Genomic DNA, 17,334 nt, shown 5'->3' with positions numbered 1-17,334 from the left:
GGTCCCAAAACTTTTGCTTGCAGTAATAGGAAACGAGAGATGGGTTAGAGGTCAACCCAAATATTTGAATATAGCATCCCAATGCATTCGCTGCTTCCATTACTGATAAAGAGACGTAATTGGAGGAAGAGATTTAAAAAAGAAGAGGGCATTAGTAAAGGGTCAAATGGTTATTGGGTTATTTCTCAACATCTGATTGTTATAGGCCTCTAGTAGAGTGCTGAAAGACTATTTAATCTTTTTGGATTAAGGTGTGATTACATGGGTTTTGAAATATGTGAAACCGTAGACACACCTGTGATGGTCATGAAAAAAGAGCGAGGGATTCATATTTTATACGTACTAATGGAAGGTCATAGGTAAAATATCCTGAATTAAATTCAATTTAGGCAAAGGCGCACATTTTCTAAGGAAAAAAATATAGGGTCTGGTTTCCTTCTGTCCCATGGGTACGCTTGCATCCCTTTCTGTCTCTATGTTTGTCCGCAGAACGCTCTCTTCTTTTATTTTTGGTTCCTGTGGCCCTTCCAATATGTATCCTGACATGCGTACAGGAACTCAAACACAGATGTCAATAATCTATTGTCAGCCAACAAAACTGAAGTCAGGAATAAAATAAACTGCAACCTTATTCGAAAGGACAGCAGAGTAGATGATCTGTGGCTATTCCATAAGAACCTACACCTTCCAACTGGTCCCAGGAGGGAGACTATTCCAGACTCATCTGCTCCGAAGAGACAAGACAGGCCAACACTTCTTTACTGCAAAGCTACATCTCTTCCAATCCAAGCCACCTAAATTTTAATATATAGAAACAAATAAATATAAACCTCTTTTAACTTTGATCATGACAGGGAAACTGAAAGGGCTCAGCTGGGGCCTCTTGAAATAATAGGGAAAAAAAAACTCCATCTCTTTGGATCTGTTCTCCTTCACATAATTGAGCAGGCATTTGGGTTGTCATCATTGAACAAGTTGGTGAGCTGGTCCTCCTGCCTAAATGGCTGGCTGGAGATGGTGATGGCCTCCACATTCCTCACATAGCCTGGGGGTGCCTTCTTGTCATAGGCATGGGCAGCATATGGGTGCATGACCAGGTTGTAAGGAACGTAAGGCCATATCTCAGCCTTTTTGCCTGTGGATTGCGCCTTCTTCAGGACCTTGTGTTGCTCAACATATCCACTCACAGTCACCTTCTGCTGCTTTCTATTGATGTCCACAGATTTAACTCCTGAAAAGGTCGCAAAAAGGCGGAATATTAGAAGAAATGAGTTCTATAACAAGACCCTGGCATCCAGCAGAGGAAGAGAAGTGGAGCAGGTACCTTTCATTGAGGAGAGAGCATTTTTAACTTTGAGTTCGCAGCCATCACAATCCATCCTGACCTTGAGCTCCACAGTCTGGAACTGCTTCCTCTTCCTGTGCCTGCGGCTGCTGCCAAACAAGCCTGAGAAGTATTCTAAGGTGCCCCCCATGGTGCCTCTTTATTTTTACCTCAAAATAAGGAAGAGAACTGTAGAGTAGAAGAATATATAGAGGTGCCTATAAACTCAGGCAGAATGGTTCAATATAAGCTATGGGGATTGCTGGATTTAGGTCTGGGAAAAGACTAAAACAGGCTGGTGCTTTGCTTTTGGGCAATCACAAAATGGTCCTGGAAAAAGACCATTCACAGCTTTTCCTTGAAATGGGCAAGCAAACCAGAGTTAAACAAGGCTGCTGATGTGATCCAACAGAGAGAGAACCAAAAAGACTAGTCTTCTTATAGAGAAGAGAAGAGCTAGGAGAATATTGGAGGGGAGAAGAGAAATGGAGAGAACCTTAACAAGGACTGTTCTGTGAAATGAAGCTAGGAATTTATAGAGCTCTCTGCGGAGGGGTTCTACCTTAGAAGCTGCAAGAGTCTTTCTTGGATACCTTTCCTCACACCTCTTTCTCTCCTTCCTTCAGTGCAACGTTGCTCCACCTGAGCCCCTTCTTATATAGACCCGTGGAAGGCATGAGGCATCCCAAAAAGTTCTCACCGCCCAAGAATCAAAGTTCAAAAAAGCGAGGCCACCAAAAAAGAGAACGACTGTTGTAGGAACGCCCAAAAGGAAACAACGCTGTACTCGTGCGTTCTCTGTTGGGACTCTAGCCTCCAAAATATAATATAAACGGCGTTGTGTGCGAGAGTGGAGAAGCACAGGCCTTCTTCGGGCGCAAGAAAGCTATGGGAGCTTGGGAACGGTAAGAAATATAAAAATTTTATAGCAAGCAAAAGGTGGTGCGTTCCACAACTAGGATGTGTTTGACCTGGCACGTTGCACCATCTAATAGGGCCACCTGGTGCCATGGAACAAATGCGACGGTGACAAATGGCAGTGTTAGTACGTATGATTAGGTCGTCGCTCTCGGCTGTTGCTCTTTGATTGGAATTTTGCGAGAGGTTTCCTCCTAGGAGACTCAAAAAATGAGTGATCAGGCTGTGATTGGAGGTGGAAGAGTCCAAGCGGAACACCGCAAAGTGGTGTTTTCTGTGGGTTCCATAACAGGTGTCAACGATATAGTTCTCAAGAAACCTAGTTTTTCCTAAGAATGACGTTGTAATGACAGCTTTCATGCATCTCATGAAATAAATGGCCAGAACAGCCAGTTGCTTGCTTGTAGTAATGGAGGAGAAATGGTCAGTGGGAGAATGGTCTTGCCTTAATTGTAATGCTCTGTCTGCTGTGCTGTGAACAGCTGGTAAACTAGGATTTATATAAAATTAGAAGCTTAACAGGGTGGTTGGATTTGAAATGAATCTGGGTGCATACGAAATCTCTCTCTCTCTCTCTCTCTCTCTCTCTCTCTCTCTCTCTCTCATATGCACACAGGATGAAATATCATAGTTTCCTGAGAAATTATAGAGTCATCCTTCCAATTTGGGGCTATTTACACTTAGATCCTAAAAGTTTAAGAACATCAATTAGCCACCAATATTTTAAATACGTTGCAATAAATGGATGAATGATGGAGAATGGAATACTTTGAGATCTGTGTAAATATATGAATGATTGAGAATGAAGTATTTTGAGATCTATGCAATTATATGGATGATAAAGAATGGAGTGTTTTGAGATTTGTACAAGTAGATAGATAATAGAGGATGTAGCACTTTAAGATGTATACAAGCAGATGAATGATAAAGGACATGCTGTTTTAAGATCTATGCGAGGAATAGATGATAAAGGATAGATCATTTTGAGATTTATGTAGGCGAATGGATGATAAAGGATGAAGCGCTTTGAGATTATGCAGGCTGATGGATCACAGATGAAGTGTTTTGAGACTTGCGCAGATGGATGGTTGATAAAGAGTAGAGCTCTTTGAGATTTTGTGCATGTGGATGGATAATTGAGGCTGGAGCACTTTAGGACCTGTGTTAGCAAATGAATGATAAAGGATGGGATGCTTTAATGTATGCGTATATGGATGAATGACAGAGAATGGATTGAGAGCTATGCAGGCGGATGAATGATAGAGGATGGAGCGCTTTAATATCTATGCATATGGATGGATTATAGAGGACGTAGTGCTTTGAGATTATAAATAAATATTGCAAGACAATATATCTGAATCAAGGGTAGTTCTATCTTTTCTATTACCCCATTAACAATGTTAGGATCCAAATAGATGGATGAGTCATATTGCAACAAACTTGAAGTTTTAGTGACTAACGGATATTTTTTTAACTTTTAGAATTTAAATATAAAAGATCCAAACTTGAAGGGGTGTTTTTGTAATTTTTCTAGTTTCTTATAACCCCAAAGCTTGGAATTTCTTTTACTCAGAGGATGCATCTTCTCAACTCTTCAAAAAAAAAAAAATCTCCTCTTGCAAGTTTTCTTATAGTCATTTCAAAGCCGTATCTAATGTTGTTGTTTGTCATACAAGTGTATTCATTTAACAATCTAAGCTTTTGCCATGTACGTTATCACACCTGAATGGTTGTAGTTCATTTGCTACAAGAGCTGAACCTGCCTATGAATGTTGGAATTTAACGTAAAGCAGACGACTATCAACTTAATGTTGAAGTTAGCACTGTTGATGCAATGTCGCAAGCTGGCTTTGACAACACCAACAATACCACTATCAACTTATCTAATATGGAATTAAAGTCATTAATTGTATCACTATTATAAACATAGATACCTAAATATTTTCTGACTAAAAGAATTACTTATATATTTGAAAAAATAAATGCCGTTTCATGTTGCACATCAGATATGCTGTAATAAATAAACTTTTACATTGTGGCGCAGGGGAGGGGATACGTTAACTTGTGAAGTAATTCATGGTTAAATATCCCGAATGGCAGGTAGCGAAAGCGGTCTTCCATGAACTCATCCTACCAACAAAGTTGGTACTCTCTATTTCCGCCCATGTGTACATTTTCTCGTCCAAGTTTTTATGGATACATACTTTGTCGCCATTTGATTGATAGAAGATTCTTAAAGGTAAGCAGGAAAGCTGGTGATAGCAAGAAAGTAGAAAGATAGCATCCTGCTAATGGTTAAAGAATATAATGTCCCCAGCCCTCGCTTTGACCTTGGCCTTTTTTTTTTTGATTTCTTTTCAGAAAGGATTCGGCAAGATGCCACGGTTTATGTCTGGTTCAGCCTTGTTTCGTTCCTGCCTCAAGCCTTAGCCCATAAGAAAAAACTCTGAAGCATCTTTTTTTACCAGCTGACCTTCCATTACTACTGCTAGTTATTGCTCCAAGTTACCAATGAATAGAAATTGGTTGGGACTTTCAGTCTTTTCTTTCTGTTAAGTTTCTAATACAATTTTATTCCCTAAGAAGATTTTGAAGCATTAAAGGTTCATGAAATCATGAACGTTATTTTCAGAGATGAACTATATGGCAAGCAAATTTTTTTTCGGGTAAAGGTGGTACACTCAAATTTACTCAAGTATGAGTTCAACCCAAAAGAGTCAAATAGAAGATCTTGCATTTGTCCACAGAATTAGAACATCACAATCAGCCACACAATTGGTTACCAAGCACGCCGGTCTATCGACTTCAAATCTTTCCGTCTCCGTAGCTGCAAATGGATGCCGGTTAAGCCAACCTATTACTACAGTTGCTGAATCACCTTCAACCCACATCTTATCTTGTTGTAGTGTAGATAGTGTATAATAAGTCCATCCCATGCTGTCCTTAGCTCAATCATTGAAATTGTTGCATCATATTGTGGGTAGCCACCAATGGCAAGTTCCACTCCTGCATGATTCTGGATTACAAAATCTACACCACTTTTTGTACTACCCATTTCATTCATAAAATCATCGACTAAAATATAAAACTGTGCTTCCAAATTACGAGACTCCACTCTTCCCACGTCTAATCAAAGAGGGCTAAAAGAAAGCAAGGAGAACTGAGGTGGCACAGGAAGGACAAAGTGCTAACAAGGACCTCATACCAAATGCTTTTAAAATGCCATCCTTGAGTATCGAATGTGGTCACCATTAGTAAATGTACAAATGAACCAAAGACGTTGTAACAACCCAGAGCCTTATCCAAAATGGCTAACTAAAAAGTATTATTTGAATTTCTTGATCCTATACGAATAACTGATGTGAGACTAAACACACGCCCGTATGGCCTCATATACTTTCTCCGTTTAAGCTCTGACGTCCTTGACGAGTTAAGAGTTCCAATCCAATTAAATCTGATTACAAGTACCATGATCGGCCTGTGGTCAGCTTCTATGGATTCATGCTGCAGTGTCTCCTCACTACAAGAAAAAGAAGCATAGCCGACGCTTTTTAAGGTCTTTACCGACACTTATAAGCATTAGTAATTTGCTTTCTGATGCTTTCTAAAACATCGCAAAAGCATCGACTAATTGCTGATGCTTTTAAGCATCGCTAAATCGCTAATTGTCTGAGTTTAATGATGCTTTAAAGCATCATTAGCATTAATTTTTTGTAAAAAAATATTTAAAAAAATTTATAACTCCGTATACAAATCAATTTGTATACAAAGTTTTAAAAAAAAAATAAATATTTTTGATTTGGATAGAGGCTCTTTTAGTCCGCTGAAATGTGTACATATTTTTTGCTTGACTCAAATTCTGCATAGAAATTAAGAGAAAATATAAAAAATTAAACGAAATAGAAACATGAGACGGACTGATAACTATTATGGAAACATGAACCAAATTGAAAAAAAAAACTAAAACTTAGATCATTATCCGAGCTCCACTGCTTACATGATTTCATCAGGGTTCCGCAATATTTCATCTCTCTACCATCACCACTTCCCCTCACATACACATTAGTCTGAAGTGTGTGTGGCTTCCCTGGTCTTGTCCCGAGAAACTCTATATCGACCTCATCATGGAATCCAAGGTGTGCTTGATCATTTGAGTAGATGCTAAACATTAGTAGTTTAAAAATCCAGGGTGTGTTGCAAATTCCAAATCATTAAGTAGATGCTAAACATCATTAAGGAAGGTAGAGGAAAAAAGAATGGACCTTCGAGGGGGAAGAGTTGGAAGAGTCCGACGGAGAGCGAAGAGATGCTGGAGAGAGCAAGCTCCGAGAAGGAAGGAGCGTGAATTTTCGTCAAAAGTGTCCGATTTCTCGTCGGCGCCTTCGTCTTCTCAAAACATGTCTCTTTTTTCGAACAAAGAAGAGACCCTCTTCTGGTAAAGAAATATTGCGAGATCTCTGCCACTAGGGTTTTCTCCCATCCCGTCGCTGCTCCCCCCTACCGCCACCATCAGATCCCCCCTCTCCGCCTCCTCTAGCAACCTCTGTGACGCCTCCTCCGCCTCATAGTCCACCAGCCACACTTGCTGCCTCCGCGGATGCGAGAAGTGGCGATGATGGCAGCTGGGTTGGAAGGGGAGGCTGGGGGGTTGGAAGGGGTTAGGAGGGGCGGTTGGGTTGGAAGGGGTTTGGAAGGGATTTGTAAAGGGGTTAGGGATTTGTAAGGATTGGGAGAAAAGATGAGGCCTCCGATGATGCTTATAAGCGTCGTCGAGCCCAAGGCTTCTCATACTCGCCCAGCTTCCGATGATGTTTTAGAAAGCGTCGTCTAATTCCTTCCCTCCTGTTGCATTTGGCCTCCGAGGATGCTAATAAGTGTCGTTTTTTGCACGACGCCTTTTCAGCGTCGTCGTAGTTTTATATCTGCCGACGCTACTTAGAAACTATGATACTATTTGTAACAATTTAAGATCTTACCCAGAAAGACTAGTCGGAAGATATTATTTGGATTTCTTGATTCTATATAACTATCTAAGATCTACCTAACGAATAACTAATGTGGGATTAAATACATGCCTGCACAGGTTTTCATAGATGTAATGGGAGTAGTGGGGGTCTTCCAACTTCATTTTATATTTTGATCCATTAGCAACGACTACAAAACTCGATGGGCAGAAAGACTTCAACCGAGCTTTGAAAAGTAAATCATTAAGAGAATGGAGGGGGACCCTCTATTTTTTGGTAAAGGAGTTGTTGTGTCTCACATAGAACTAGAGAAAGTTCATGTGGGCTCACCGACACCAATCATGCCCATGCATAATAATTGATACCCTATCTCATAGGTTGAAAAGTATATGGGAATTGCTCAAAAAGGGATGGGAGTACAGTTCTAAAGGCAACCACATCCTCTCGTGGGGAATTCGTCATGTTTGCCATTTTTGTTTGATACCGTAGCTCGGACATGATGCTGATATGTCATGCAAGTAGAGACTAATGGCCGTCGCAAGCTGATAGGTAAAATAAATGCTAGGCCATCTAAGTTGATAATGCAACGCATCCGTTGAGATTTACAAATTTCAAATTACAACAAGGGCTAAAAATTTCCTCCCTCAAAAAGAAAAGTATGGACTATGCAAGTGGTTAGATAGTCCACAATCATAAATACAAACTAAAAGCTCGTTATGAAATTGATAAACCACCGAAGATTTTTAATATTTTAGACATTAACCGATCATGATAAATAGTGTGGACAAGAATTATAGTTAATTTTTATTGAAATAACGGTATAATCTAATTCAAGAAATACGGTTTGACTCGAAATTAAGTTTGAGGCATGGCCGGACAGAAACATGGTAGCCAAATTAATAAGATTTGGTAAGGTTTCTCTCATGTTAATCAATCTTTCTTTTGAGTCAATTTCCCACTACTGTTCCATGCATCCCTCTGCACACATATTTCTTATTCTTGCAATCTTGTTGTAATCAGAATTATTTTGAATGTCCAAATGGAAGCTTGAAACAAAAAGGCGATGATACTCGGACAAGATTGGTGTGGGGGGAAAAATGGACCACCCCACAAATACAATTAAAGCACCCAAATCCGACCGCAGGCCTGAGCTCATGCAGTCCGAGCCGAGCTCATGCAGTCCGAGCCGAGCACATCCAGTCCGAGTCGAGCTCAGAAGACCGAGCTCATGAGACCGAGCTCATGAGGCCGAGCTCATGAGACCGAGCTCCGAAGACCGAGCTCATGAGGCCGCTGAGTCGACCTGAAGCACTTAGCTTCAACTACATAAGAGGTACACCCTACTTGGCACATACATCTCCATAAACATTTTACTATATTACAGGATGATCGACGACTGGACTACTTCCTTCGCTCGAGCCAAAAAGCAGCTCGAACTCCGAAGTCGGGGGTAATGTTGGAGGAAAAAAGGACCACCTCATAAATACAATTAAAGCACCCAAATCTGACAGCAGGCCTGAGCTCATGCAGGCCGAGCTCATGCAGTCTGAGCCGAGCTCATCCAGTCCGAGCCGAGCTCATGAGGCCGAGCTCCGAAGACCGAGCTCATAAGGCCGTGCTCATGCAGACTGAGCTCAGAAGGCTTCCGAGCACAGAAGATCAAGCATAGAAGGCCGAGCTGACCTCAGAAGGCCGACCTCGTCGTCCACATGCTGCGGCCATGCCCTGCAGCAGCCTCACCGCACCATGCTTTACCTGCCGGTCACGCCACGACATATCAACCAGAGACCATACCCTGCTACGACTGTCAACGCCTCACCATTCCCAAGAATGGACTGCACTGCGCGCCACAAGCAAGCTCTGGCTGTGATGAGAGCACAAAAGTGCGATCTACATACAGCTTAAATTAATATTATTTCCAACAAATAATGATAAAAGAGCTACATTAATTTCATATTTTTTTATTTGGCACAAATCAGAAATAAAATGCACATTTGGTATAATTAGGTTCAGAAAGATGCATAGCCCCAAATCATACGCACCCAATCTCACTATGGCTTGGTCAAACCTATCATTCATCAAGCTCACAACCATAGTAGCAGCCAAGCCTAATCACACTGGAGCAACACTTGGTGACCATTCAAAGGGAACGATCACAGCCATCCACCCTTTTGGCAAGCGATCAACTCTCCCATCCTTGCAGCCCGTGAAGCTTCCCAGCCGCCGTCCGGAGGAGATCGCGATCTGTGACCTGCGCCCATCTCACGCTTCTCCCAGCCACCCGTGAAACCCCCAGCATCCCGTTGATCTCGCCTGCAGCCATTCATGACCATCTCGGCGACCTCCCCAACAGTCCGCGATCATCTCCACAGCTTCCGAGCCCGTGATCCCCTTCTTCCGGACCCGTTTCAGCTCCAACGTCGCAGCAACCGTGATCAAAGCCTCCTCCCGCGATCACTTCCCAGCACCCCGTCTTCACTGCATTCCAAGCTTCAATCCCGCAGCCGTCCTCTCACCCTCCAGCTCCAGCTACCGCGATCGGCTCCCAGGCACCAATCGATCCCAGCCATCTGCCGCTTCTCATCCCAGAACACCCAAAGCGCCATTGATCCCGTCCTTCCAACCGAGATCAGCGCCCCCTGCAGTCTTCCACGATTCTCCCGCATCATCTTCTTTCCCAGCCTTCTCAGCCTTCTTCCCAGCCGTAATCCATGGCGTCTGTCCGCTTCACCTCCCAGCCGAGATCAGCGCCCGATTCTTCCTCCATTCCAGCCATTCGTGAGCGGCTCGGCACCACCAGCATTCCGTGAAGCGTCGCAACGTCCGCGCATCGTCCGCACCAGCATCAGCCCATCGTCCGCAACGCACGATCCTTGCCGTCCGCTCCTCCCCACGCGCGATCAGGGGAATCATCGATTCCATGGGCTCTGGGGATCTATATGAGGAGGCCTCTGATCCGAAAGAAGGGAGCCCCGATTTGAAGAAAAAAAAAACGGGAGGAAGAAAGGAGGCGGGCGGCTGCAGTGGAAAGAAAAAGAAAAAAACAGAGGAGAGAAAGTGAGAAAGAAAGGAAACAGGGTATGCCCTGTTTCCGAAAATAAAAAGAAGAAAGAAAAAAATAGAGAGAGAGAAAAGGGAGAGAGGCTGATGTTTGTTATGGCTTGCTAATTCCTTTGGCAAAGGGTGATGGATGAACCCTTGTCATGTTGCTTTCATCAAGTACACTCTAAACTTTAATTCTAATTGTTTTATATCCATTGGTATGTTTTGGGTTCTTGCATATTTATTTATTAGATAGATCTTGCATGGTTTATATATATTGATGCATGGATTATTTCGATGCTTGATTTGTCGTAGACGTAACCGGCACGATAAATACTTGGATATTTAATTCATGTTTTCAGATTGTATACTCCATGATTAGAACTACCCCATCTTATTAATCCTTAATCAAGAATCGCCGAGTTTATTTGTTGAAAGTAATATTGTCAAGGAAGATTCCGGATCACTAGCTTTCTCTATATTCTTGAACGTTGTTTAATCACATATTATTCTGTGCTTTTAATTTCTAAAGATCGACTAAAAATTACATCGAAAGATTACGCTAATAATCCATAGATCGTTCCCTGAGGAATCGACCTCGGACTTCCGAGTTATACTACTTGTGCGATTCTCCTGCACTTGGGAGAACAGTTTTATTTTTGCACCAGGCTGCGCGCCATCTCCTCCCAAGATAGGAACGGGCCATCCACGGCAACTCATTACTTCACACACCCACGTCCAATCGTGATGGTAACCCATTGATTCGCCCAGTCACATCACAGGTAACCCTGCCACTCCTCCTATATAAAGGGAAACTTTTTCCTCCCAAGAAGAGGCTTGGGACTTCTACATACAGTCCATCTCCTTCTCCAAAATTAAGCCCCCCTCTAACTTAAGCATCGGAGGGCCGGCGTCAGAAACCTCGGCCACCGACCTTTTTGCAGGTCCCCCGGAGGACGCCGCCCGCCGACGGACCGCCACCCACCAACTCTCGCCGGAGAGCTTCTCCTTCTCAGCCGAGCGGTCACCCCCGGGTCCAATTTTCAGCAACAGTTGGCGCTAGAGGAAGGGCCCGAGTCGTGGCCATGAAGCTAAGGAGTAAGGGAGCCTCTAACGCCTCCCGGCATCACGTACCAAGTTCTGAACACTCAATCCAGAACCCATTACCAAGACCTCCGGCGGATCCAGTTCCTCAAGTTCAACCAGAGCAGTTCAACCTGCTTGTTCAACAAGTCCAAGCACTCACTGCGGCTGTTCAAGGCCTACAGCAAGTAGAAGACCAAACTCTACTCCCTCCTCACGAGCATGAGTCCTCAGGATGCCGCTCGCGACGTCATTTCTCTGTCGAGTGTCGCCACCACCAAAGCTCCCACCGAGCTCAACCCCCAAGCCGGGAGGGCTTGTCACGCATCCATTATCCTGAGAGCTCGTGCCGAAGCCTGACGCCTTGAGTACGGGAGCACCTATCTGAGGTGGGGACTGCCCCATGCCAAGTTGCAACAGGAGCCCCACCCGAGCTCGGCAGAAAAGTCGAGGACTTGGAGCGGCAGATACAGATGCTTCAAGACCGAGGCCCAAAACGAGACGCCGACCTTGACTTTACAACAAAGTCTCCATTTCCTCAATGGATCATGGATGAATCAATCTCCCAAAGGTTCAAGATGCCACAGATTGAGCCATATGATGGCTCATCCGATCCTCTGGATCATTTACAGAGCTACAAGGCCCTTATGACACTCCAAGGAGCCACAGACGCTCTACTCTGCAAAGCCTTCCCAGCAACTCTCCGCAAGGCAGCTCGTCTTTGGTTCTCCGGACTAAAGCCCAGCTCAATTCTCTTCTTTGAACAGCTGGGCAGGCAGCTCGCCACCCATTTTGCCGCTAGCCGGCGTCAGCGCCGAACCTCAGACTCCCTCTTCGTCATCAAGCAGAAGGAGGGAGAATCCTTAAAAGACTACATCAATCGCTTTACCTCGGCCACATGGGAGGTTCGCGATCTCGACCAGTCAATCACCGTGTCGGCATTGAAGACTGAAGCTCGGTCCTACAAATTTCTCTTCTCCATGAGAAAAGCTTTCTTGCCGACTTTGTTGAAATGTTGGCCCGAGCTCGCAAGTATGCCAAGGCTAAGGAAGCCATGGCCTCTCGGCGAGAGGCAGCCGAACAACCTGCCAAGATATAGAAGACGCACCACGAAGAGCGCTCCCAACCAAGCAGCAAATCCCCCTGGCATGAGAAAGAGCCTCCTTGGCCCAAGAGCCTAGCTCACTCGAGGTCTCCCCTCCAAAAGTTTTAGACATACACTCCCCTCACATCCACCCGAGCAGAGATCCTCACGGAGATTGAGGGTCAGGGCTACCTCCGACCTTCATTGAGGATGCGACCGACAGAGTCACGGAAGCACTCAAAAAAGTACTGCCACTTCCACCAAGATCGCGGCCATGATACGGAGGATTGCTACAAGCTCCGTGATGAGATCAAGGCACTTGTCCGCCGAGGTCAGTTGAGTTGTTTTGTCCGTGATCATGCCTACAAGAGAGAGCCTGAGGAGCAAAACCTAGTGCCGCATGAGGAGCGGGACGACAACTGACCTCTCGCGGGCATCAACAATATCATCAGAGGGCGGGCGAGTAGAAGCGCCAGAAGCATCGAGCTCGGAAGAAGAAGATTTCTCAAAGCATCCGTGCACTATGAAAGTCATCTCCTTTTCCGATGAAGACCAAAAGAGTGTTGATCCCTCTTTATGGCGACACTGTAGCTATTTCCTTCATCATTGCAAGGCTTTAAAAAGGATTTTAGTACATAATGAAAGCTCAGCTGATGCCTTATTTTGTATGCCTTCCAAAGGATGAGCGCTCCTATGGCTAGATTCACAGGAGATTCCATCCCAAGAAAGTACTATGAAGTTAAATCCTCTCATGGTCCAGAAGATCGAGCTCATGCAGTCCAGGCCGAGCTCAGAAGGCTGCCGAGCACAAAATGTCGAGCTCAGAACTCGGAAGTCGGGGATAGTGTTGGGAAAAAAATGGACCACCCCACAAATACAATTAAAGCACCCAAATTCGACAGCAGGCCTGAGCTCATGCAGACCGAGCTGAGCTCATGAGGCCGAGCTCCAAAGACCGAGCTCATGAGGCCGAGCTCAGAAGACCGAGCTCATGCAAGTTGAACTCATGCAAACCGAGCTCAGAAGGCTGCCGAGCACAGAAGACCAAGCACAGAAGGCCGAGCTGACCTCAGAAGGCCGACTTCGTCGTCCACATGCTGCGGCCATGCCCTGCAGCAGCCTCACCGCACCATGCTTTACCTGCCGTTCACGCCACGACATATCAACCAGGGACCATACCCTGCTACGACTGTCAACGTCTCACCATTCCCAAGAATGGACTGCACTGCGCGCCACAAGAAAGCTCTGGCTGCGCGCCATCTCCTTCCATGATGGGAACGAGCCATCCACAGCAACTTATTACTTTACATGCCCACGTCCAATCATGATGGTAACCCATTGATTCGCCCAGTCACATCACAGGTAACCCTGCCACTCCTCCTATAAAAAGAAAAACTTCTTCCTCCCAAGGAGAGGCTTGGGACTTCTATATACAGTCCATCTCTTTCTCCAAAATTAATCCCCCTTCTGACTTAAGCATCGGAGGGCCGGCGCCGGAAACCCCGGCCACTGACCTTTTTGCAGGTCCCCTGGAGGATGCCGCCCGCCGACGGACCGCCACCCGCTAACTCTCGCCGGAGCTCCTCCTTCTCAGCCGAGCGGTCACCCCCGGGTCCAATTTCCAGCAACAAGTATTAAAAAGGTTCTCAACCCGACACTCAGAAGGCCATTGGTAAAGCAAATTAGATTGCCAAGCTATTTACATGGCGTTTTTGATGGACAATTCCCTGTTTTAGTCCCAAAACTCCCTTTCTGAGGTTCAGTCCCTCGAAATGCTATGCGAGTTTTATTCTTTGTGGTCGTTATGATCCTTTCCATCTCAACGGGGTACACTAGATACTGGTTGAAGGGATAATTGAAGTGGCTTCTGCTGTGTACCCGGTACACACTATCCACTGCTGAAGTGGCTTTTGAGTGAACACAGTACACTCTATCCCTCCCCTCCTATGCCGCAAACACTCTATCCCCTCCTATTCTACAATATCAGAGGAGGTTTTAGGTTCAAAACAAAGGTCGTTCAGTTGTATTTGACTTTGATCATGTTAACCGGTGGTGTTCTAAAGTAGTAGCTATTTTTTCTCAAGAGCAATCGCCGGAGCGAACTAGCCGTTAAGACCGAGAAACTCAAGCGAGAACGGCCATGGAAGAGGAAACTCGAGCAGGGAAGACGAGGGAGGGCACTGCTGCGGAGGGGAACCGGGATCTGCCAGCAAGGGAGAAGGCGATGAGCGGCCGGGTGAGGCCCGGAGGATGGGCGATGCACCCATTTTAGAGATGGAGGTAGAGAAACTCTGGCGAATGGGCGGACCGGGCGGTGCTATCCGGAGTTTGGGATGTCGGGTGCCAGCGGAGTGGGTGGCTAAGGATTTTGCTGCCCGGGCGAAGACGGAAAGCTGAGGTGGTGGCAGTGCCTCTCGCCGACGACCACCTTGATCTTCATTTCAAGTCGAAGGCCGACCGAGATAGGGTGTTGACTGGCGGTCCATGGGTGGTGGCAGGCCAGCTTCTCACCATGGAACCATGGATGCCCAATTTCGTGCCGGGACTGGACGCCATCAAAATGACGATGGTTTGGATCTGGTTGCCTCGGCTCCCAGTCGAGTACTCGTGGAGTGAGACGATCCTCTGGATCACGGCGGCAGCGGGTCAGTCGCTGGCCATTGACGGGTTCAATGAGCAGCAAAGGGTCATGGCCTTTACTAGGGTGAGGGTGGCCATTGACGCTGCTGCCCGGTGTCCAAATCCAATGGAAGGCGAGGGTGCTCTAGCAACCCTTCATCTATGAGGATGTGCTCGGGTGTTGCTACGAGTGTGGGCAAATAGAGCTTGCGGAGGAGTCCTGCAGATTTTCGGCGCCGATGTTGGAGGAGGAGGGGCTGGAGCAGACGCCGATGGTAGTGGAGATGGGTGGTATCCATGAGGAGTCGAATTCTAGCTCCAGAAAGGAGACCCGGTGGCCAATCTTCAGTCCATGGCTGATAGTCACTTGGATTCGGCAATTGTGGGCTACGAAAGGGCCACCACAGCTAAGGAAGACGACCGAGTCCATACCCGAGTCGTCGTCCTTGAGGTTATAGTCTCCGGCCAACCGCTCGAGCTCCCCGGCTCACCGTCGGACTCGAACGAGTGGCAGAAACCAACGAAGGTGGCCAAGGGCCACTCTCTGCCCAAAGACAGGCTGACCGGAGAAGGTGGCTCGGGTTCTGGTTCCGGATCGGCGTCAGGGGCGGGCCAAGTTAGATCGGGCTTTGACCCGCTCTCTGATGTGGCTTTGACTCGCTCTCGAACCTGGGTGACTCAACGGGTGAAGCGGATGACAGTGGGCTGGCGAGGGCACGAGCCAGCCCAGAGGTCCACATAGCGGACGTGGGCTAGGGTTCGTCAAATAAGCAGCCCAGGAGCCCGTCGTCCAGCTCAATCGGTGCGGACTTGGGCCAAGCTATTGCGGGCCGGCTTGGGAACCTAGGCCAGGCCAGCCGGCACGATTGTGTGGGCGGGCCTGAGGACAACAAGCATTGGGTGGTGCCCAACCGAGGCCTGGGAGTGGATCAGGGGATCCAGGAACGGAAGGGTTCACCCTCTCCTGCAGCTCCTCCAGCACCGACTCCGATGGGGGCGGCCTTGGCCTCGGCAACCCCATCTCCCCTTCATGCCTTCATCGGGGGTGGGGGGGGGTGTTGGCGGTGAGGGCCCTAGAACGTTCTTGGGAAGGGCAAAGCTAGGCATGGGTGCCCTGGGAGGTGTCGACGAGTGCCCACTGAATTCCAGGCGGAGGGAGGTGTTGGTCAGGGAGGCGGCTAAGGGCAGAGCGCCGGAGATTGGCCGGGTGGCCCCGCAGGGGTTGTGGGGCACTTAGACCATTCCTCAGCGGTGAGGAAGTTGAAGTTGGTCGTGATGGGGGGAGATCCTGACGCGGTCGGAGGAGGTGGAGTCAGTGGTAGGCTGGCCCAATTCGAAGGGAAGAGTGATGGGGGCCCTTAGGGTGAGGAGCTGAGGCCCAATGTGCGGCACGATGGGTAGATGGTGGCCTTAGGGGGAGGCACAGGCCCTACTGAGGGCTCTGAGATCGACGAGGGCTCAGTCCGAGCTGGGGCAAAGGTTGCTGGAGCCTAGAGCGAGGATGCGTAGGGGCCCAAACAACAGTGTGCGGTGGAATGAAGATACTTATTTGGAACTGCAGGGGGCGGCAAAACTCTCCTTCAAAACCTCATTCCAAAGGCTAGTTCAGGTGAATGATCCGAATATCTACTTCCTGTGCAAGACATGGCTGCCAGGAGGTGATCTTCGTCGAGTGCAAAATCGCCTTTAAGCTGTGTGGGAGCCTTTTATAGTGGAGTCCCTAAGGGCTCTCTGAAGGTATCCGGTGATGTGGAAAGCACCTGGAAGATACCGAGTCAGCATTGGGTAAAAGATTTGAACAGTGTGTGGGCAGGTTTTGCTCTCTTCTAAGAACTTTCCTTGGAAATGGCCAATTGTAATCATGATAAAGATGCGTGATAACGAATCTGATAATTTTATGAACAATCACAATCAGTGCCAAGATGTTCTAACAAATAGCAAGAATATCATCACCATACGGTAACTTTTCTCGTGGGAGTGACACAACACTATTTGTAGATTAATTGAAATGCACTGTACTTTGCTCATGGAGATTCCTGAAATAAAAGGAAAGAAACATCACAACAACGGCAACTTCAAAAGAATGAATATTTTAGCCATAGTTGGGAATTTACTAGCGAACAACCAACGATTTATAAGCTTTTAGTATTTCTCCTACCAGTAAATTCTCCCACTCTTCTTAGAGGGGAATCAAGAAACCACTACAAAAAGCTTTTCCCGAATGCTCATCCTCCATGGGAATCCATATTGGGTGGCGTAGAATTGACACATTCCTACATTTTCTCATGAGTCTAGACCTT

General features: G+C 46.5%; 1 protein-coding gene across 1 annotated transcript; it reads right to left on the bottom strand.

The window, feature by feature from the left end:
- Positions 1-604: 604 nt before the first annotated feature.
- LOC103723547 (heavy metal-associated isoprenylated plant protein 23-like) lies at positions 605-2,102 on the bottom strand. The gene is made up of 2 exons (XM_008814501.4): positions 1,325-2,102; positions 605-1,231 (listed from the first exon to the last, which is right to left on the bottom strand). The coding sequence occupies exons 1-2, from the start codon at positions 1,473-1,475 to the stop codon at positions 933-935; spliced, it is 450 nt and encodes a 149-aa protein (XP_008812723.1). The 5' UTR covers positions 1,476-2,102; the 3' UTR covers positions 605-932.
- Between the last annotated feature and the right edge of the window lie 15,232 nt (positions 2,103-17,334).

Source organism: Phoenix dactylifera, unplaced genomic scaffold (genome assembly GCF_009389715.1).
Source record: "Phoenix dactylifera cultivar Barhee BC4 unplaced genomic scaffold, palm_55x_up_171113_PBpolish2nd_filt_p 000190F, whole genome shotgun sequence".
In the NCBI taxonomy this organism is placed as follows: Eukaryota; Viridiplantae; Streptophyta; class Magnoliopsida; order Arecales; family Arecaceae; genus Phoenix; species Phoenix dactylifera.
This window is presented reverse-complemented; position numbering and strand designations above follow the sequence as displayed.